Below are 22205 nucleotides of genomic sequence, written 5' to 3' on the forward strand. Positions count from 1 at the left end.
TCTATATTATTTATCATTGTCCTTTTAGTTTTTAATTTTCGTATGGTAATTTGTTTTTACTTAATTATTCTCATCATACTCTAATATTTGTTTATCCTTTTCTAAACAGGTCACAATTTTTTCACACAATGGAAGCTCCAAAGATGATTCCAGAACAATCTTTCCACTCGTTGCTGAATTCTCCGGCATATGGACATCTTTTCAGAGACTACATCACTCGAGTTGGTTGGAACTCTCTTATTCTACACCCGGAGCAGACATACTCCCCAGGTTTGGCAACTTATTTTTATGATAACATGGAAGATCTACCAGCTGTCCAGGGTTTCCCTTTGAATAGTTTTACACTATGTATTGGTAACACCCGACATGCTTTTTATGAGCCAACAGTGGCTATGGCTCTAGACCTTCCTCCTCTTCAGCCAGATCTCCCCATTCAATACATGATAGAGAATGACCTTAATGACTATTCTAGGGAAGATTTTGCTGCCCGGTATGGCGATGGCCTTGCCCACGTCAAAGAACGTGCCGAAGCTGGCCAATGGCCGGAATTCACTATTCCACTAGCCAGTATGACCATGAATGTTGGAACTGCCATGTTATTTATTCTTCTGAACATCATGGGGGATTGGCATTTTTCCACTGCATCAAAGTCAGTATGTAAGACATTCCATGCATTGGCCCAGCAACATACCACCTTCGACATTACAGAACTAGTAATTGAGAATCTTAAGAAGGCCCGGTCTTTTCGGCAACACTATATCACCCTGCCAGTAACAGCATGCAGGATAGTGAGGACGTACTTCCCTGAGTTTGCGGCCACCTTTCAGGACTGGGTAAAGGTCGACTCTATGTGTCCAACAAACAAGATAATTCGTTCTTTGCGATTTCGGACATGGACACGCCCTGCAAGGTATCTTAAGAAAGTTTGCTCTTTCCCTAATGATGATAAAATGATAGCTCATTTAGACAATGCAAAGAAGAGGAAGTGGAGTGAAGTCTGGAAAGCTATGATAGATTGGCGGGATGCGAAGGAATGGCATTTCTACGGGGACGAGGCAAGGAGGGACTATCCCCCAGTTCAAGGATGGGGCAATGTGAGTTGATGCATATACATATTTGTTTTACGTTTTGATGTGAAATAAATAAATAACCTAACAGTGTGCTACTCTAACAGTATGCTTCTACTTTTATGATGTATAATATATAGTGTGTTACAATAAATTTCTGTGGAAGATGTCAGCTTTATTTTTGCTCAAAGCCTCTCAGGTATACTCTTTCTTCCTCTTAACACTTTGAGGACACAGTGTCCGACTGTTTGGGGGTGGTGAGAACCTTTTGCAAAAATTAGGCATGCATAGTTGTATATAGTTACTTAATGTCTAAATGATAAGAGCCCAAAAATGTAGTTTTAACCCCTTAATAATCATACTTTTAGACCAATTATGTGAGTAATAATTAAGAGTTAATCTTGCGATTCACGTGTTTTATGTATTTAGGGCTTCAAAGTCCATTATAATGCAGATATGTACCACTTTTAGCGAGATAATGGAGCAAAGGGTTGGTTGCTAAGAAGTTCTATGATTAAAGGCCAAGATTCAAGAAGACAAAGCCTTTGTAAAGCCGGTCAAAAGATGAAAAGTCAAAGTCCACGCGGGCGTAAAAGCGATGCACAAAGTCGGTGAGAACTTCCGAAGACCATATCTTTGGACTCAGACCTCGGAATTGGGTCTACCTTATGTCAAAACGACCGACTCGGAAAGAGCTTTCCAATGGTCCAAGCCTTGACTCAATCAGAGGAGAAAAAGTGGACGAAACATTTATCAAAGCCAACTGCAGCTGAAGAGCCCTTTTTGGACTGAAAGAATTGGGTTTTGGGCCTGATTCTCTGGCCCAAAACATGGCTCCAAGCCCATGCACGATTTTTGGATCTGAAACATATAAAAACAAAGTAAAACTTAGTTCTTAAGTTATCTAGTTTTATTTAGAAAACTAGTTCCTTGTAATGGTAGCTAGGGTTAGGTTAGAAAAAGTAGATCTAGATCTAATTAGTTTTAATTAATTAGTCGCAAATTCTTGTTTTAGTTTAAACATTTGAATCATTGTTCTTCATTTCATTAGATAAATAAAATAGTTATTATTAGTCATTTCGATTTTGTCATCTTACATTTATAGATCTAGTTTAAATTCTTGTTTGTTATCATTATTAGTTTAATTCAATTTTTGCATGAGTAGTTTCGAATTGAGTTTAAACAAATAAAGTTCAAATCTTTATATTATGTCTTGTTTAGATTCCATGAGAAATGATAGTTTAATGACTCTAGGCTAACCCTCCATTAGAGGGGTTGAGGAAGCCTCGGTGAAAACTTGATTTTGTTAGCTTAGAATTCGTCCTGATAATCTATTCAATTCTAGAAGTAATTAGTTCACCATGAGAATGGGTTTAATGCTTCACATGCTAGTTATTACTTGGTAGAGATTGCCATGAATAGTTAGGGATTAGATTTACCAAATTGAACATTTCAATTTGGAGTCGCGGCATGATTCTTTGTTAGTAGATTAAGTAGAAAGGCGCGGAATCAATCCCCTAATTCCTTATCATAGAGTCCAGTTAGTATTTCGTAGTTGAATTATCGTATCTTGTTAGTATAAATTGAATCCGTAGTATAATCATAAAATAGATATTTCATATAACACATCACTCTCACTGTTCCTTGTGTTTGATAAATTGAATTCTATTTAAGTCTTGAAGGTTTAAGAGTGGAACGAATCCTTACTCGTTGTATTGCATGATTTTGTTTTGAGAGTAAGAAATATTGATTTAAACGTAAGAATGGTAGGATTACGTATTAGTGTTCTTGTAGCATTAATATTTAGGATTCTACTGTTTTTTCGGGTTATCACTAAATAAATGTATTTAGTGACAAATTCTCGTTTCTCTTTCTATGATGAAAAATATTTAGAAATCTCACCCTAGCATCAAAATTAAGACTTGTTCTTAGAAAATTAATTTAATACGTATGCAATAGTTTTTACATCTTTTTATGACTATTCATGCACTGACTATCATTAAATGTACACAGCAGTAAGTTTCTGGGACCCACGGTTAGACAACTTAGTTTTCATATCCTATAAGAATCTAACCAAAAGCCTCAAAATGTATGATATATGAGTAATGACACAGAGGAGTAGTTCTTCCAAATAGAGAAGTTCACACGTCTACTTACTTGATCACTACCCAAATCCTAGGCGAGAATTTAGGCCTTCTTTGGATCGATATAGCCAAAAATTTGCACCTGTAAAAAAATTTACAGCTAGTAAGCCCTTAATGAACCTTTCATTAATCCTTTCTACTTCACCAAAAAACAAATCATTACCCATCTAATAACCACAAATAAATAAGCCTACCTAGATTATGAGTATGAGAAATAGGATGAAGTGCAGAAAAATGAAGAGAAAAACCTTGTCACAAATCAAAATCAGTTACTGTTTTGAAAAGAAAGAAAAAAAAAAAAAAATAGAAATATATTTCCAAAAATCAAAAGAAATGTCAAGGTTAGAAAAAAAAAAAATCAAATCAAAAGTGAATACAAAAGCTTGAAAATTCCAAGTATGGAAACCCATGTTAGAAGTAGGAAAGAAAATAAGGATCCTCTAGTATAAATATCTCGAAGACCTTATTCTCTCATACTTATCATTTTTTAACTTTCCATTCCATTTTCTTCTACACTACCACCTAAGCCCCATAACACCTAATAAAGACCTCTAGCTCAATTAGGAATAGGATAGTGTGATAATAAGTAGTAGTTGTGACTTCTCGACCTCGGCTCCTCTAATTGTCATTGAGTATGTGAGGAAATGTATGCCCAATGCACACTGGAGATAGCAAAGCTTGAGTGGAAAAATAAGAGAGAAATTGTGTTTCGACACATACTTGTGAGAACCTAATTAAGGACGCTATCCAAAGGATCCAGAAACGGCCCTGCTCGTACATTTCATTATTAGATTACTACATGCATGCTCATACGTAGATGTTTCAATTATTGTATGTATATTAACTTGAATTTCGAAAGAATAAAATCCTTGTTTCCCCTGCTAGTGAGATGTCTAGATACCTGAGATTAATTAAGGAAACAAGCCTTTGTTCTTCGAAGTCGTTGTAGTATAAATGAAGTTTGTGAGTATCTTCTCTGGAAAACTCTCACGAGGCTATAACTCGTCCACTAGGGAATTCCTAGTGGTTCAAGGCCTTGTTACATACGGTCAATGCAACCGCACTCTGCGAAATGAGATTTAGCTTAGGACAATACATTTTTTATCACTTATCGTTTTAATGTCTCTTCTTTGCTTGAGGACAAGCAAAGTGCTGTTTGGGGGTGGTGTGATAAGCACCCAAAACTGTAATATTAAACCCCGAGAGACATAGCATTTTGGTCGATTATGTGTTTAATAATCATGTAATAATTATATTTTCGTACTTTTGCAGGATTCCACAATTAAAATAAATATAGTGATAAAACATGCATCGAAGTACAGGAATATGGGAATATTTGAAGTTTCCCACTCAACCCCCGTGAAGCCCAACAAAGCCTGACTAGAGCCGAAGTTTCCAAAAGAACAAAACAAGTGCAGAGCGGGTCCACATATAAAGAAGCAGCAAACTTTCGAAGCTCAAATCGGATAAATCTAGATGCCGACGTTGGCTAGTGAAGCTGCCAAGTACAGAAATACGGGAATGTTTGAAGTTTCCCACTCAACCCCGTGTAGCCCAACAAAAGCCCGACTAGAGCGAAGTTTCCAAAAGAACAAAACCGGTCGCGAGTGGGTCCACATATAAAGAAGCAAACAAACTTCCGAAGCTCAAATCGGATAAATCTAGATGCCGACGTTGGCTAGTGAAGCCGCCAAATACAGAGAATACGGGAATATTTGGAGTTTCCCACTCAACCCCCGTGAAGGCCAACAAAGCGACTAGAGCGAAGTTTCCAAAAGAACAAAACCGGTCGCAGGCGGATCCACATATAAAGAAAGACAAACTTCCGAAGCTCAAATCGGATAAATCTAGATGCCGACGTTGGCTAGTGAAGCTGCCATAGCGACCCGGGCGACGAACTCAGCGCAAGGACAAAAAGTCGTAAAAACGCCAAAATCGGCGCAGCCACTGGACACTTTAGGTGGATCCACTCTGCGGGCCTAGAAGGCATGATGAGTCCGCATAGGCAGGTGGCAAATGATGGTTTCAATTTGATACCACCTGGCAAGAGAGAAGACACGTACCAATTCAAACCAGGTGGTTTGAATTGACATGAGCTAAAAACAAAACTTTAAATCAGCAAAAAGACAAAAATTAAAATAGTTAAAACAAAGTTTTGTTTCGAACCATCCAATTAGCATAAAACCAAAATCTAAAACATTCACGGATAGCACTCCTGTATCAGCCTATATATATGAGGGGGTCGCCTTCATTATTACCCCTTCAGCATATTAATGCTTTAGCTTCCGCTTAGTCAGATTTTCTTCTTCAGTACTTACATTCTGCCATTTCCATTTCAGCAGCTTAAATACTGTAAGTTATTTTACCCTTAATAACAGTCATTTCTTTTCTAGTTTAATTTCTGTCCTGCATTTATTTACTTAATGTATACAACAAGTTTTATTATTCCTTCTATGACTATGAGCTATCCCCACCGGGGAGGGTTATCTTTGCTTCGTGTGAAAATCGGATTGACTTCGTTAATAATCTAGAATCACTACTTAGGAATTAGGCATAGAATTGACATCCGGTCCCAAAATGGCCGAGATCGTACAAAGTTGGATTTGGCTGATGCTCTAGGGGATCAGTCGTAGCGACAAAAAATGGCGACTCTGCATGTGTCTGGACTGACTCTCCAATTCGTCCGGTGATGTGAAATCGAGGCCGAGCTGAAATAATATACCGAGATGATGAGGTATTATTGAAACTCCTTATGCTAGTGAAATGCGACCTAGAGATGTGGGCATGCACTAGGGATCAATACTCGACGACGTCTCTGAAACTAGACGAACTAGAGATGTAGTGATTTGGTAATAAAAACTGTTAAAAAATGATTCTTGCATGAGCATGATTAACTCTCTCCCTGTTTCTCCACCTTTGTTTACCTACATAAAAATCACCGTAGTAATTTACATTAATTGCATTACCGTAAAATTTATTAAACCAATTAAAAAACCTAAAAATCCTACTCACCAAAAGTTGTAATTCCAGTTGTGAACCTATCCGCGCCCTAAGGTTTGGACGATCCCTTATTCGACCTATCCTACCAATCCCACGTGAGTAAGGTAACTTGACTAAAACGTACGACTATACGGACGTTGGACTTTGGATTTTGGACTTGGGTCTTTGGATTTCGGACTTTGGACTGTGGACCTCGGACTTAAGAAAATAAGTAACTAAAACCAATAAACGTTCGAATAAATACGCGTTTATCACTAGCATAGAGCTCTATTTTAAGGATTGGTTCATTTTGTTTCGTTGATTTGTTTTGATTGAGGTATTGGTTTTTTCAGGGTAGCGGCTGGGTTAATGTTGGATGGGGACGATTTGCACCATTATGGTTGGTCTCGAATTGAGAGAAGTGACTTTTTAAGCATCCCCGAAGGAATGGCTAACTCTGCATCCAGGCAGATATACTTGACTTTCCCAAGCTGACAGAACTTTCAGAGAAGACGTCTCCAATTACTTCAGGGTTTCTCCTTACTCCTCATCTCTACCTGAGTGAGGATTCTTTTCCTGTTTTTTGCTATTATTTCTGCAATTTAAAGACTTGGGGATTGAAGTGTACTTCTTATTTCTTTTCCAAGTATTCATGGACCTGTGCAGGATGTGAGGATACCATACTAGCAGAAAAGAATGTTTGGGTTTGTTACATTCATCTATTTTAAGACTGTGAAGCTCATCCTCGCCAAAGGCAACCCACACTTTGTTTGCGATGCTCGTGTGCTTGTTAAGCACTACAAAGAGAAAGGGAAAGTCCCAGATAGGTACATGCACTCCACATTCCAATTTCATAGTTTCGATCTTTGTTTTATGCGTCAAATACATTTACCACCGTACCTCTTCCCAATAAACAGGAAGCAACAACAACCAATGATGGAGTTGGGAGATTACTCACCATCTGGTATTACTGACCATGATCACCGGGACCCCTTTGACCTTCAGCTCAGTATGCAAATGGAAAGCAGTCCCAGGATGTTGTACAATACCAACAAACTGCTTATGAGAAGAAAGTTGGAGCAGGCTAAATTGCAGCAAGCAATGGAGCTTCATAGTAGGAAACTAATGGGCCTGCACCTTTTTGATGGTAATAAGCACCATCGTCGCAATCTTTCTACTTGAACTAGTTCCGTTCCCTCCCCATTTCACTCCCACACCTATGTCAATCAGAATTTCATGATTCTGACATTTTCACCTAGTCAGAGTAGTCCTATGACGCAATTAGGTAAGCATGAACAACAATTAAGGTTCTACAAACTCCTGAAGGTAGGAGCACATGTTACATTTTCTTTTTCTGATGCCATCTTGTTTACTTGCAGATAATTGTGCAGTAAGCTGTGCGACTTCCTTATCCTTATCCACTATTACTGATAACGTCTCAAAGCCTCAAGCCAATCAGTTAGATCGTGGGGACAACGATACAGAGGAGAACTCCAAGCATGGCGACAATAACACCCATGTCAGGTAATAATGTAAAAGTAAACAACAAGGATTGAAGAGTTTCGTTTTTCAATCCTTGCTTTGGCAAAACTTCACGATCTTTTCTTGTTTTAGTTCATAAGGATTGGAAAGTTGTTCCATTTTTAAATCCTTGGTGCCACAAATTTTTATGATCTATTTCTTGTTTTGGTTCTATTTAAAGACTGTTGGATTTTTAGAGCAAAGCTCTATGATTTTTGATAAGTGAGTTTTGAAGGGTAGATTATGATAAATTATTCATATACGTTTTCGTGCATTGCATCCAAGACAACTTATGGGTTCGGGTAGTATGAAAACAAATAGTGAGCATGCAATATTTTGTATGGTATCCACAGGCAATTACCAAAAACGATGGATACTTCCTTGAAGCTCCAATAATTATTATTAGCTCTTATATCTATTTGAACTTTGTAAGTAGGAGTGGATTGAAAGGATGAATTTTCTTTAAATGCATTCAACATGTTTGAGACGGAAGTTTCTGACATGATTTTAGTTGATAACTTTGACAACTTTTTGACTTTGTACAGTAATAATGTCATCATTTTCCTTTTCCATTCAGTTTTTTTTCTTTACTTTTTAGTGATTTAATATGTAGTATCATTGTTTGCAGATTAATTTATACACAATAAAAGTTGTTTGGCGTTGCAAGAGTTTGCGAAGCTAGGCGTAATTTATGATATTTTTGTGAAGACAAAATTCCAAAGAGAACCATGTAACTCTGTTTCGGTTTTAGATTGTAATACTTAATTAACTCACTCATACAATCTTACTTAATGGAAATTTGTTGATCATATATTTTATATTCTTGTGCCCTTCTTTTGTTATATATTTTCTTTTTAAGTTTAATTGGTGTATGTTAGTTGAAACTATGAAGAAAAAAAAATATAATATTTTGATTATGCAAAGGATAACAAATAGCAAAATTTTCACTGATGCTTCCATCGTTACCAAATATAGTGCAATTATAAAATCAAAAAATTTGACCACTAATGATGCTTTTGGCTACGAAATTAAAAATGTGGCCAATAAGAAGTTTTAGCGATGCTGTAAAATGTCGGCAAAACAAACTAAATTTTTGAAAATTTTGGATCTTTAGTGACGATTAAAGCGTTGCCAAAGTGTTATTATTGGTGACGTTTAAATGAATGTCGTAGTAGGTGTACCATTTGCGACGTTTTGAAATTGATAATGAGAACCAAATTTGGAGACGATTTTATAGCTTTGGCCACGATTGAAAACGTCGCTGATTGGTAACTCTTTGGCGATAGCCGAAATCGTCACCCAAAAGAATTGCCGACTATAGCTTTAGCGACGATGGTGGGACGATGCAAAAAGCGTCGTTGAACCTTTTTAGCGACTTATTTTTTAGTTTTGGCTACAATATTTTTCATCGCTGAAAACCCTATTTGTTGTAGTTAATACTAACAAAGTTAGCCTAATATGAACATATTTTCTTTTAAAGTTGGTTCCAATCAATAAATTGTTCCTCTATTTATAAGACGGTCCAATCCAACCATCCAATGCAGACAAAGTTAGCCTAATATGAACGTCTTTTCTTTTAAAGTTGGTTACAATAAACCGTTCTTAATGCAAGACTAACACAATATCCTCTCTTTATAAGACGGTCCAGTCCAACCATCAAATGCAGACAAAGTTAACCTAATCTTGACGTCTTTTTTTTTAAAGTTGGTTCCAATAAACCGTTCTTAATGCAGGACCAACACAATCTCCTCTATTTGTAAGATGGTCCAGTCCACCATCCAATGCAGACAAAGTTAGCTTAAAAGGACAATTCATCTTTTTTGTTCCGATCTTTCTCATTGCCTTCTTATTTGCTTTCTACCTTTTTATGAGATCAAAATTCACCACCACGCTCACATATCAAAATAAGTCTAGGAGCCTTCCCACCAATTGTATTTTGAGATTTCCCAGTGACGATATATAATAGCTCCCACTTCATTTTCCTTTATGTTGTGTCCAATCAATCAAATCATGACGACTATCAAATACCTATAAATCAATTTAAGTATTCATTAATTCATGGGTAAGAAGATATTAAATCAAAGAAGTAAGTTTCAAAGTGTATATTTGTCCATACATACCATGTTGGTGTTAAAATGTTCGGTTTAATCTATGAAGTACCCCTCCGAAGATGCATTTAAATTTTGTAACGTCCAAAGTGGATCAATTGGTACCTCATCATGATTGTATAGAGGATCCTATAACATTTACAATGAATTATGATGTTAGCTAAAAATTTGTCACAATAAAAATGTCTATCAAAGTAACTAAGTGACGGCCAAATTAGACTATCTAATGCTTCATAGGTCGCTCCAGATGGGGCACCAGAGTCTTAGGAAGTTAGTTGGCATGGGACGTCTCGAACGTAAGGCTATTCAGCACATTTCCCAACACTCCTCACTATTAAAATCAGCCATAAACGGAAGAGGTCGTCCTCATAGATTGAGTTTGCATAAATACTTTGTAATCACATTTTGTACAAGTCGTCCTCATAATAATCTCATAATAATTGATATTGGAATCATTATAAATTAACAATAGTTGTGTATGGAGTTATCTCGTCTTGGTCGCCGTCTTGGTCACTTGATTATTGAAACTTCTCTTCATCAAATAGTTCATTTTCCACATTAAAAACATCATATGCCCATTCCATTTCACTCAATGTCATAAATAAAATAAAAAAAAAAAAACGTTTTAGGGTTGTAAATAGAAATAGAATAAAAGAATTTGAAAAAGAAGATGAATATGTGTAGAGAAAGAAGATATGTGTGGATTAAGTTTATTTGGATTGGAAAATGAAAGGAGTGGGAAAAAAAATAAATGTGAGTTTAAGGAAGGTTTCTTGAGAGTAAAAAGACAAAAGTTGAAATTTGGGTGTTTTCACTTCTAAGTGGGGTTCGCCCTAATAGATTATTTGGGGACATGTCCGGTAATTTAATTTTTTAAAATGGGGTCTGCCTTGAGAGATTCGGGATCTGTATATAGCAATCCCCAAAGTATATTGCACCGACGCCTGTACGCAGACGCAGCGACCAGTTATATCTAAAAAAAGTAGGGCAAAGACGCGGAAATTAATTAATATTTATAATAGTATTTTATATAATTTGAAAATTTAAAACTAAATTATCAACATTCACAAATTCAAAACTATTCAAGATAAATAGTTTAATATCTCCTAACCAAACTTTTAAAACATGTCAGAAGTCTTAACAAAACAAAAACCGGAAAAATTAAAATGAGTTTTTTAACATTGCTTTGATTTATTTTCTATATTTTTTAATCAAAATCCGCATTTTGACCATGTTGACCACGTCTTGACTGCATCTTGACCCGTGTCCAGTTTAGTTGACCGCGTCAGACGCACGTCCACGTCGCGTCCGTGTTTGATGCGGACACAACCCTTTGGTAGGTGCGTCCGTGCTTTAGAACACTTGAAAATTACACATCGGTCTTACACTTGGATTCAAATAGACAAATACTCTCTTTTTTCGCTAAATGGGTAATTGTATTAATATCAAAGAAAAAATTACATTTGTATGAGTTGAGTGTCTTGTGTAGACATCTCCAAAGTTACATTAAGCTTGAATCTCACTAGGTTTCTACATGAACCTAGACCAAAACTCTCAGTAAGCAAACCAAAACTTTTGGTTGGGCTCGGGGTAAAAACACAAAGTCTTGGGTTGGGCTTGGGCTATGGGTATACCTATTGACACTTGATCAACTCAGTTGATCGAACATTGATTATCTGTTAGCTACAAGTATGCAAACCATGCTCTACGATCGAGTTTTTAAAAACATCTTTTAAAAAACATATAATATCTTTAAAAAATAATATAAAAACATTAGGAGGGGTTGATTATAATTTTAGTGACGTGAATGAGGTTTTCTAAATTATTTTAAATAATATGAAAGCTAATTCTAATTTTGGTGAGATGAGGGAGTTTTTTGTAAATTACTTAAAAAAGAGGGAGCTGATTAGAATAATTGAGGGAGGTGTTTCTAAATTGTAAAATATGAGAGATTAGAAATAGCCTATTTGGTTGAGAAGTGTGGTTACTGATAACCCAGCTATCAATATAGAGTAGAGATTACTCTTGGAAAAAACGTGGTAGTGCTGTTTGGATTCTAGATAGGAGCAACGGTTCCTAATTTGAGTTATTTCAATACGCAATATTATCTATTATCTGGGTGAGTCATTCCTTGTTAACAATATGTAAAGCCATTAAGCTTTATGGAGTCTCTCATCCTGGCTATCTGCCCTCACAAAGTGCTGAAAATTTCTCTAAGGATTCCAAGAGTCACACCAGAAATAGATGTTCTCATCACCAACAATGTAGTCTGAGATTTTATGTGGCAGAAATAGTTTGCAAAAGAGAGATGCTAATGGCACTTTGTACTCGTGATAATTTTTATTAAGAAGATCTTGTTTGTGGTCAGCTTAAACCCCTTCCCTGCTCTAGCAAAACATAAAAAATCAACTCGGATGGTTTGTCATGGGATTTAGAGCACACAACTATACATTACCAACTTTGGTACATTTTGTCCTGAAAACATCCCAAGATGCAGTAAGTTCACCGAGTTAATGTCCAAGTGTGGCTCCTACTTTCTTGACTTAAAAGAATAAAGAGTCTCCGAGTCAGGCAAACGAAACTACCTATAACTTGAGCATTAGAGCATCTAAAGCAAACAAGTATATATAGCTGGGAAAAAGAATAAAAAAAAATTAATGATAGGAAAAGATCAATTAAAACCGAAGTATTATAAGAGATATATAACACCCTCACAGGACAACACTTGTTTTCGGATGTAGAAAATCTTACAAGAAAGATATGAGGCCGGATCTTCTCCACCCGGGTGGAAAAGACTGATTTTTACACCTTACAAAATAATTTGGACATGTGTCCACATATGTAACCCCCCCAACTTACGGTGTTAACTATTGCTCAAAAAAGAAAATCAAAACAAATCGCAAAAAATAGGAAGTATTCTATGCGTGAAATCTGGAAAACAAAATGTCCACAATCTCGCCCTCTTCTCCTACGGTCTTACTCTCATATATTTCAACGAAAAAAAACCATTTTATTATTACTCCAAAAAATAAGTAACTTGGTGTTTGCTTTATCTTTCATTTAAGTAGAAAGACTTGATTTGCATTTAAATGAGAAAACCTACACGTACTTACTTAAATTCAGTGAACTTGTAAACATATATAGTGTTTTCACTCTAACTCTTGTGTTCTTGAATTATTAAGTAGCTATATTGTTCTGATGTAACTTTTGTTCATGAATTTCTGATAGTATTTTGGATAAATATGACTTGCCACTTACATTATAATGCTTAAAAATGAATCTAAGATAAAAATGGCTAACTGGATCAATTGATATTGAAAAAGAAATGATCTCATCAGAAATCGAAAGGTTACTTGAGCAAATTTCATAAAGCTTACAGTTACTTAACAATTGGGCACTGCAATTGTGGAGATAAGCACGCACGGAATTTTTCCTAATTTGTAGTGATTTCTTTTTTTGTTATATCTCACTCTGTTAGTTTCATTTATTCTGGTGTTATATAAACTAGTCATTTGGCCCGGCCTATGGCCGGACTTACTACATAAATAACTATAGACTCAAAAGCCTAAAGTCTACTTGAATAAATAATATATGTATATTGATAGCTAACGATTCATTGCATACTTTGTTTGAAGGGTTTATGTTTTTCTAATTTTTTTTTAAAGAGATTGTTAACCAAGCTTTGAAACCTTGATCTAGTAAGTGTAATGCGTATATCTTTTTTGGCTTATGCATCAGCAGTAACGAAAGACAAATCGATGTCAATTTCAAATCTAGATGAGAGTCAAATAGAGATCACACCCTAACTACCACATATACTGTTATATGGGTTAGTTGAGTAAACCACAACACCTATAACTAAACCATTTTTTTAAGTAGTTAATATTAAAAGAAAAGTAAGTTATGAGTGCCCATAACTTAACCTATTATACGGATCACAGGTTTTATTTTTTTGGAGTGAGCTACCATTCAAAGGAAAAAAAAACTACAAAATTACAACAACACCAAATGGGGACCTCATCTACCATTACATGAAATGTGATTGTAATTCTTTTTTGGATACTCCATTGCAAAATATGCTCCTATACAGTATATACTTTATATTGTAATTCTTATATATTATACTATTTCAACAATCAAATTCATGAGATATCTACATTTGTATCTTTGTTACTGATATATGTACTGGCATCTAAGATTACACTACAGTTCATACCACATAACTACAAACCGTCCAGTAATATTTTTTTAACATAATTAGGAAACAATAGAATTTACCTTGGCTAGAATGCCTCTCATAATGAATTCATCTCAAGACAATAGGTCCGTCTTTTCACCGCAGTACCAGAAGGCTCCTCAAATGCAGTAGATGGCGATAACGGCTTCACCCTCAATTCCTCCAGCTGATCTTTATTCATACAAATCATCCCTTGCCCGTCCGTATCAATTAAAACCAAACTGTTAAGCTTCTGATGCTAAGCAATTATAGTTTGTAGCAAATAATGCCTAGCCGAAGCAGCAATCAAAGAGCTAATAGTCCAAACCACTCGCAATTTCAAACCCCAATTTGTATAAAACGATTCAGGAATACTCCCATTATCATCTGGACTATTACCAACAACCCCAATAACATTATTCTCCTTAGGAATAAATGACAATGCGCCTAAAATGAAACAGTTATCAAGCGATGAACCAAAATCCGCTCGCCATTTCAATAAAACAACATCCCCTATCCCCAATTCCCCACTGGGCAGCTCAATTCAAAGACTACGAATCTCGTTAAAATTCTTCAACACCTGTGTGAGTGAATGATGAATCACACCACTTGATGATGATCCAATCTCATCATCTGACGTGGAAGCAGTAGTCGAATTTATAGACCCACCACTTGATCTTTTCGACAAACCAAGAAACTGTCCAATAGATTGTAGTGGCTTAACAATCCCACTGTAAAAGAATCTAACAAAACTCGAGAACACCCCTCTAACTGAAGTTGAGGTTGAAGAAAGAGAAGCTATGAAAGTTCTAAGACTTATTAATCCTTTGAATGGACTAAAGGGGGTGACTTCTTTCAAATAATCAACTTAAAGGGGATTCTAGGGCGATAATGGGATCTAAAGACAACAACAATGCAATAGTGGCAGTCTAGTTTCAAATTTCATGTTAATTATTTTTTTAGGTTAGTTCAATTCATGTGCATACATTTTTTTATTTCCCTTTAAGTATTATTTAAGTTTGGTTCAATGCATTTGCAAATCCAATTTCTTATTTCTTATTAATTATTTTTTTAGGTTGGTTCAATGCATTTGCAAATCCAGTTTTCGATTTCCCGTTAATTATTCTTTGATGTTAGATAGTTCAATGTATTTGCATCTAGTTTTCGACTTTTAGTTAATTATTCTTTAAGGTTAGTTCAATGCATTTGTATCCGGTTTCTGATTTCTGATTAGTTATTATTCTTTAAGGTTAGTTCAATGTATTTCCATCCAATTATCAACTTCTGCTTGTTAATTATTTTTCTTTGATGTTATTTCAATACATTTGCATCCAGTTTTTGATTTCCCATTAATTATTCTTTTTTGAGGTTAGTTCAATGCATTTGTATCCAGTTTTCGATTACCCGTTAATTTTTTTTTTAAGGTTAGTTCAATACATTTGCATCTAGTTTTTGATTTTCTGTACGTTAATTATTCTTTTATGCTAGTTCAATGTAATTGTATCTAGTTTCCGATTTTATGTTAATTATTCTTTGAGATTAGTTCAATACATTTGCATCCATTTTCTGATTTCTCGTTAATTATGTATTTGCATCCAATTTTTGATTTCCAGCTATTTATTCTTTAAGGTTAGTGCGATGGATTTGCATCCGATTTCTAATTTCCCATTAAACCATTATTTTTTTAGGGTAGTTCAATGCATTTGTATCTAGTTTCCGATTTCCTGTTAATTATTATATTTTGTAGTTTAACATTTGCATCCAGTTTTCGATTTCTAACTTTGTGGGATCCTCAAAAAATACCTTGAAATGATATAATAACATGTGATAAGTAATAGCGTCATACTTTAATTTGTGATTCTTTTTCCAAATTGTGTATGTTTTGTGATTTTAATTCATGACATTCTAGCAATTCCCAAGTTATAAACTTCTTGGTAGGAATCAAGAATTTTTTAGTTGATTTTACATGCTAGTTTCAAAATTAATTAAAACAAATATTGGTAAGAAAAACTAATAGACCACTTATGTTTTAATTATATATATATATATATATATATTTATATATATATATATATATATATATATATATATATATAATATATAACATTTAAAGAAATCAAAAGGAAAAACAGTGGCGAAGGTTTTGTGGAGGCGATGGGTCAAAGATATTAGGAAAGAAAGACAACAAAATAGAGGACGAAGGGCACAAACGGTGGCTCCTATATAAGTAGAAAGAATGATTTGCAAATATACGTGAAATGTAACCAATGAAGCTTTATATAAAAATAATCGATTTCAATTAAGGGTCCGATTTCAGACCAGTAAACAGTTTTACAATGACTAAGATATATGAAACAACATTTTTCTTGTTTTCATTAAATCAGAACTTCGCAAGAATAATTTCCCACACAAAGTCTTCTGGCGCTGCAAACATAGATATAAGATTATGTTAGATATTCGTTCACATAATGCAATATTGAATAGGAACATATATCAGAAAATTATGGAAATTATTTGGCCTGGTGCAGCACATATTGCTTAACTTGAGCTAGGAATACTGGCTAATGATCAAGTATCAATCTAAACTCTAGAGTCTTTATGTGCTTTTAAAATAGCTGGAGGCAGATTCTAAGCTCACCTTTTCGTCCAGTGAAAAGATTGAACTGTCCCATTTCCTGGCGGAGGAACATTTCAACTCCACTCACAACAATGGCTCCAGCAGCCTCTACTTCTTTTAAGAGTTGCATTTTTCTTGGTGTGTAAATTGAATCAAACACAACCTGGTAAACTCCCAAGATCTCTTGAACAAACAGATACGGAAATTTTACCTCCAACCACTATGATTGAATTGCTCTAGTTGGTTCCAACAAAAAAAGAAGGGACTTACCGTAGCAACAGGAATCCTATCTGTATTTAGATGCATTCCTATAGGGGTAGCAGCAAGTATTGCTCCTATCTCTGGATAGCTCTTTGATATACACTGCCTAAGTGTGTGTGTGTGTGTGTGTGTGTGTGTGTGTGTGTGTGTGATTAGCAAGACTGCAAGAGAAGATTCATTAGAGAATTTAATGTCCACATTAGAAGGTTACCACACCATTACTTCACTGCCTAAGTGTACATAATATTCAATATACATGTAGTAGGCTTGATCCCAAAATTCCTCCTTAAATTGGGAGGTGCATTACTATGACGAACAATAATATTAGTAGCAAGCTAACTTAAGTCTGAAATTCCTCTCCAATTATAATTGACCATTCCCAAAATAGATAATCAACTAACAAAAACAGCCCAACCAAATAGTTAAATTTAAATGCAAAACAGTTTCAAGCACATCATTTATACCCTAACCAACAACACCCAATCACAATATAAGTGTATTTGGCTAATGGTGTGACCTAATACCAAAGGCAAGCATTGGAGACTAATCCCATATTAGGGGATTTTGCTTTCCAAAATTCCAGAAAAAATCACATCCATAGGTAAGGTAGTACAGTTGATTTTGTACCAAGATCTTTGGTACAGGTAGTCTATCGTCGTCCAGCCTTGCCCTGTATGTCTCTGTTTTATGTGGCTTGTGAAGGATTTTGTTGGGTATGAATAAATTCATTACAATCTAGGAAAGTGATTTATTTATTAAAGTGTTAACATTATCAGCGTTCTTTTTATGGCATCCAAACCACTAATAGGCCCAAATATATTTGTTTATTGAAGAACACTTGTTACTTGAACTAAAAGTCAGACACAAACATTGGCTTGCACTCATGGCTTGTGCTCATCAGACTCATCCTAGAAAAAATAAAATGTGTACGATCCACTCAAATTGGTCTAACACATATACAACGAAATCATATTGTTATGCTGTTCATAGTAAAACTACATTGGAAAATAGGACGTTTCAACAAATCAGTCTATCTTTGATCATGTCTAAGTGTAAGGAAAATAGGTGATGTAGTGTCATGTCCAAGACACTTAGCCAAAATTTAAATATATAATATCCATATAGCTATATGTTAAAGCAATAATATAACCATTATAGTTATTTTTGATAAATCACATTTTTACATTTGTTATTTTTGATAAATCCTAAGCTGTAATTGATGAATATAGCATCATGCCAGATAGGTAGGTTAGAAGACTTACTTTCTTTTAGATTTTCAAAAGGGGATACACGCAATGGAACAAAACTTTATAAATTGAACATAATGAGAAGAAACCAAATACTTGTAATCAGATGTAACACTTACAATTCGAAGAACGATATCCTGGTTACCCAATCAAGCGCTTCTACCAGTTGGATACCCTGGAAAAAAAAGGTCATTGAATCCAACACGATCTGAAATTGATGGAATTATGCAATATTTGTGCTGAGTTGGAGAGAGGCCTCATCTACAAATAACCTGCAACCTAATCATTTTTACTTATGCAGTAGCATATGGTCATGTGGGTTCTAATTAATGTAAGCTTATATGTTATTGGCATTGTTGCAGACTTGCAAACAATGTTAAGATGCTCAAGATTACTCAAGACAACACCTGACTTGGTAATGCAGATCGATGTTGCAGGAAGTTCATGTCTATTTGGTCAGTTGACAATGTGATTATGGGTTTCAAATGGTGTTTTATGCAATTGTTAGAAAAACAAAGTGAACTCCGAGTATGCTGCAAGCTTTCTTACAATTTTCAAGTTTGGAATGCACAATAACTCAGCTCTTTCCCCTCTTGCTTCCTTCCTAGCAGTTTCCCAATTTTTTTTCTAATCTCCACTGACTTATTTGTACTACCCTTGCTTCTTTGTGCCTCTAAATTCATATAAGTGGTCGGTGTTCTTAACTTTATATATTGTGTTAATACCTAGTAGTAAATAGAATACGAAGTTGGGATAGAGCATTTGAGTTATTACACTCAACACTATCAACATTTAATTCAAGGTACTATGTTCTAATAGGCTATTAATAATGGCACAATCAAAACGATCTAGGATGCCCTTCGGGTTTTGTTATATTGTTAGGATCATCTTCTCAATTTCTACAGCATGATTAATGGTGGCTCATTGTCATTTCAAATTTTCAATGATCCAAACAGGGCGTCTGACTCAGACTATCTTAACATTCCATTACCACCTAACTCAGTGATCACCACCAAAAATCCTAGGTGCGTAGAAAATAGCATAGATAGTGCACATCCCACAAAGTTAAAATGAAATAGAAAGTATTAGAAGAAACAGTTAAGCTAACAACTAACACCCAACTTGATAAAATCAATCTTCATTTCAATACTAATGTCGTTACAACACCAAACCTAATGAAAAACAAAATACTAAAAAGCTCAAAAATTTTGTCCAACAGGTCAAAAGTTTCAATACCTGACTGGTATAGATTGATGGCAAATGGAAGGGGTAGCGTGTGGCAGATCGAGATTTCGAATGATAGACTCCAGTGGTTGAGTGTGGCGAATTAACAAACGATAAATTGCTTTAAGAAAGTAGAATATGAACATTGATTAAAATCAGTGTAAAGAAAATAAAACTGGTGCAGTTCTAATAATAGCTGAATCACGATGTTCACGAAAGAAAAGATAACTTACCATATTTCTAAGATTGCACACGATAAAATTAGTGTTGGAAACCCTTCGATTGCAGAGATCTCAAATTCCGTTTCTGGAAATATATAACGAATATGAGGAATTAATCTTCACCATCAAAAGTTCAGAACCAAACCTAAAAAATAAAAATCAACACTCCTAATAGAACAACTTCAAAATAATATTAATAATAAAATAGCTTGATTTTACCTCGCGATCATGGAAGTTGTGTTTAGGGTTTCTCAACATCTTGATTTGAGACGATAGAGTTCCGACACTACTACAGAAAAGCTCATATACCACTGTTATTTACAGTGGTAAAAAGCCTTTAGCCACTATTTTCATACCGTGGTAACAACCACCGTGACAAATACTTCTAACAAAACCATGGGGAAAAGTACCTCTTATATACCACGGTTTTGAGTAAAACAGTGGTATTAGGATTTACAAACCGTGGTTAATAGTCCGAAAAGTTTGGTCTTATATTTACAAACCGTGGGAAATAGTGATGATATATACGACGGTTGGATACAAACCGTAGGTTATATAAACTGATTATACCTCGGTTCTTATCAAACCATGGTGTATAGTCATTACAAACCGTGGGTTATATAAATTGCTTATACCTCGGTTCTTATCAAACCGTGGTTTTTTTTTTTTTTTTTTTTTTTATTTTATTTTAAAACCCCTAATTATTTGATTATAATCATATTCATTCAACCTGCAACTTGCCCATTTTCACCATATATATCCACACTGGATTTAAAAACACATTGCTCAAATAAACAATTCATAGTGCAACACAAACAAAAGAAATAAATTTACACATCCAACACAAAGACATTGAATTGCTAAAAGAATTTTGAACTTTTTTGAGTCATCAATAATGAAAGAAACATCCAAATTTACTTGTTATATCAAAATAATAATGACCTAACTTGTTGCATCAATAAAAAAAACAATCTATTTGTTCTATCTAAAATATCAAAAAAAAAAAAAAAAAATGGTGAGACCAAACACCACACCTTAATTGGAAAGGGTCAAAACCTAGCTAAGACTCGACGCTTGGCTCTAAGCGGCTCCATTATCTTTGGATGAATCTAAGAATTTCAAGTCGAACAACATCAAGTTCCTCTTGTGTGTATGTATCTTTGAGAGATAGATTTGTCATCTGCACGATCAAAGATAAAAAAAGTATATAATAACTAAATAATGAAGAGTAACACAAAATAGAGAATGCTAGTGTATGACGGAATTATACCTTATTTTCAAAAGAATTATCTGAACAAGCTTCCATTATTTCTCTCATAAACTTCATTACGTAATACCCACACTCTTTACTACCAGGTTGGTACGGGCCCTAAGTACAAACATGGAAAATATTCATAAGCATATATTTTTCCAAACACATAGTATGTATGCATAAGAATTTGTTTATTACCATAATCTTCTCCCACTTCACTGGACATTTACTTCCTTTCCCTTCAAGTCTTTCTATTTTCATGACCGCACTTCAAAATAAGATCAATGTAAAACCTAATTAGCAAGTAAAAGATAAGCACGTAATGATCTAATTATTTCATATACATACACAATCATGACAAACCTGTTAAAATAGATATCCATATCATTAGATGGTAGATTATGCATCGAATCCAACCAATTAAAAGTCATCCGCGATAAATTAATAGCAATCAAAACCCAATGTCCACTACAAAAGATCGAGGAGGCATGTGTGGTTAAAAAAGAAAAATTAGACATTAAAACTATAATATACATTTCAATGAAAATGATAAAACATGGATAGTATTAAAAATATAAGACAATATCCTTACCCTGGATTATAAGGGATAAGAACAACTCTTTTTCCACTTGTATTCTGCAAGCTCTCTCCACAATAATTTGAGTTTTCTCATTCCCATTAGCTCTTGTGAAAGATAAAGGGTTTACAAATCCGACGACATCACGACAACTCACAAATTCGTCATAAAGAATCCTAGAGAAAGAAAAATAAAGCAATCATAATTACTAAAACTAAATATGAATATCTAAGATTTACGATAGCACCAACAAGGAAATTTTGCAGATATTCTAACCTCATGTATACCACCAAAATAGCAGCATCTAACCAACCCATGTTACATACATCCATTATATTGCTTTTTTCCATAATGAAACTACCCATATTATCTCCAAACAATTCTCCTCCTACTGGAAAATGTATCGAACCTTGGTCCCCTGGAAGCGCCATATTGAGGAATCCCACAAACGAATCTATTGCACCTTGATTATGACTATCACTAGTTTGATTTTTACTTCCCTAAATTAAAAATTCAGAACAACCAATTATTAAAAGAGAAGCCAAATTCAGAAATCGATCATATAACTTCATATTAAAGAATCTTGTTATTTACCTCAATGTCGTCTTTATAATAGACATGGTCCTTTGGCAAAGGAACTTGTGTGCCAAGAGCATCTGCGACATATCTAAGCTCCTCATTCACTTGTATAGGAAGAGCAAGGCGGCCCGGCTTCTTCAGAAACAAGTGATACAACCGCTAAACACCTAACATTATTGAGTCCCAAAGGGT

General features: G+C 34.8%; 1 protein-coding gene and 2 pseudogenes across 2 annotated transcripts; 1 reads left to right on the forward strand and 2 right to left on the reverse strand.

Annotated features, from left to right (window-relative positions):
- The first annotated feature begins 5853 nt into the window (after window positions 1–5853).
- Window positions 5854–8442, forward strand: LOC147511826 (zinc finger CCCH domain-containing protein 53-like; annotated as a pseudogene). Its single transcript, XR_015216056.1, has 5 exons — window positions 5854–5897; window positions 6544–6719; window positions 6836–7475; window positions 7570–7714; window positions 8340–8442. The product of XR_015216056.1 is annotated as a zinc finger CCCH domain-containing protein 53-like (transcript).
- A 5672-nt stretch (window positions 8443–14114) lies between these two features.
- On the reverse strand, window positions 14115–16958 carry LOC147511827 (F-box protein At5g46170 pseudogene; annotated as a pseudogene).
- Window positions 16959–20698: 3740 nt separating this feature from the next.
- Window positions 20699–21320, reverse strand: LOC147511828 (uncharacterized). The gene is made up of 4 exons (XM_086598576.1): window positions 21221–21320; window positions 21056–21125; window positions 20876–20974; window positions 20699–20785 (listed from the first exon to the last, which is right to left on the reverse strand). The coding sequence occupies exons 1-4, from the start codon at window positions 21286–21288 to the stop codon at window positions 20699–20701; spliced, it is 324 nt and encodes a 107-aa protein (XP_086454702.1). The 5' UTR covers window positions 21289–21320.
- Between the last annotated feature and the right edge of the window lie 885 nt (window positions 21321–22205).

Source organism: Coptis chinensis, chromosome 3 (genome assembly GCF_015680905.1).
Source record: "Coptis chinensis isolate HL-2020 chromosome 3, ASM1568090v1, whole genome shotgun sequence".
Classification (NCBI taxonomy): domain Eukaryota; kingdom Viridiplantae; phylum Streptophyta; class Magnoliopsida; order Ranunculales; family Ranunculaceae; genus Coptis; species Coptis chinensis.

Coding starts and splice junctions, on each gene's coding strand:
- LOC147511828 (XM_086598576.1), bottom strand. CDS start 21,288: ATGACTTTTAATTGGTTGGATTCGATGCATAATCTACCATCTAATGAT. Junction 21,126..21,220: donor ATGGATATCTATTTTAACAG/GTTTGTCATGAT, acceptor CTTATTTTGAAG/TGCGGTCATGAAAATAGAAA. Junction 20,975..21,055: donor TGAAGTGGGAGAAGATTATG/GTAATAAACAAA, acceptor GTTTGTACTTAG/GGCCCGTACCAACCTGGTAG.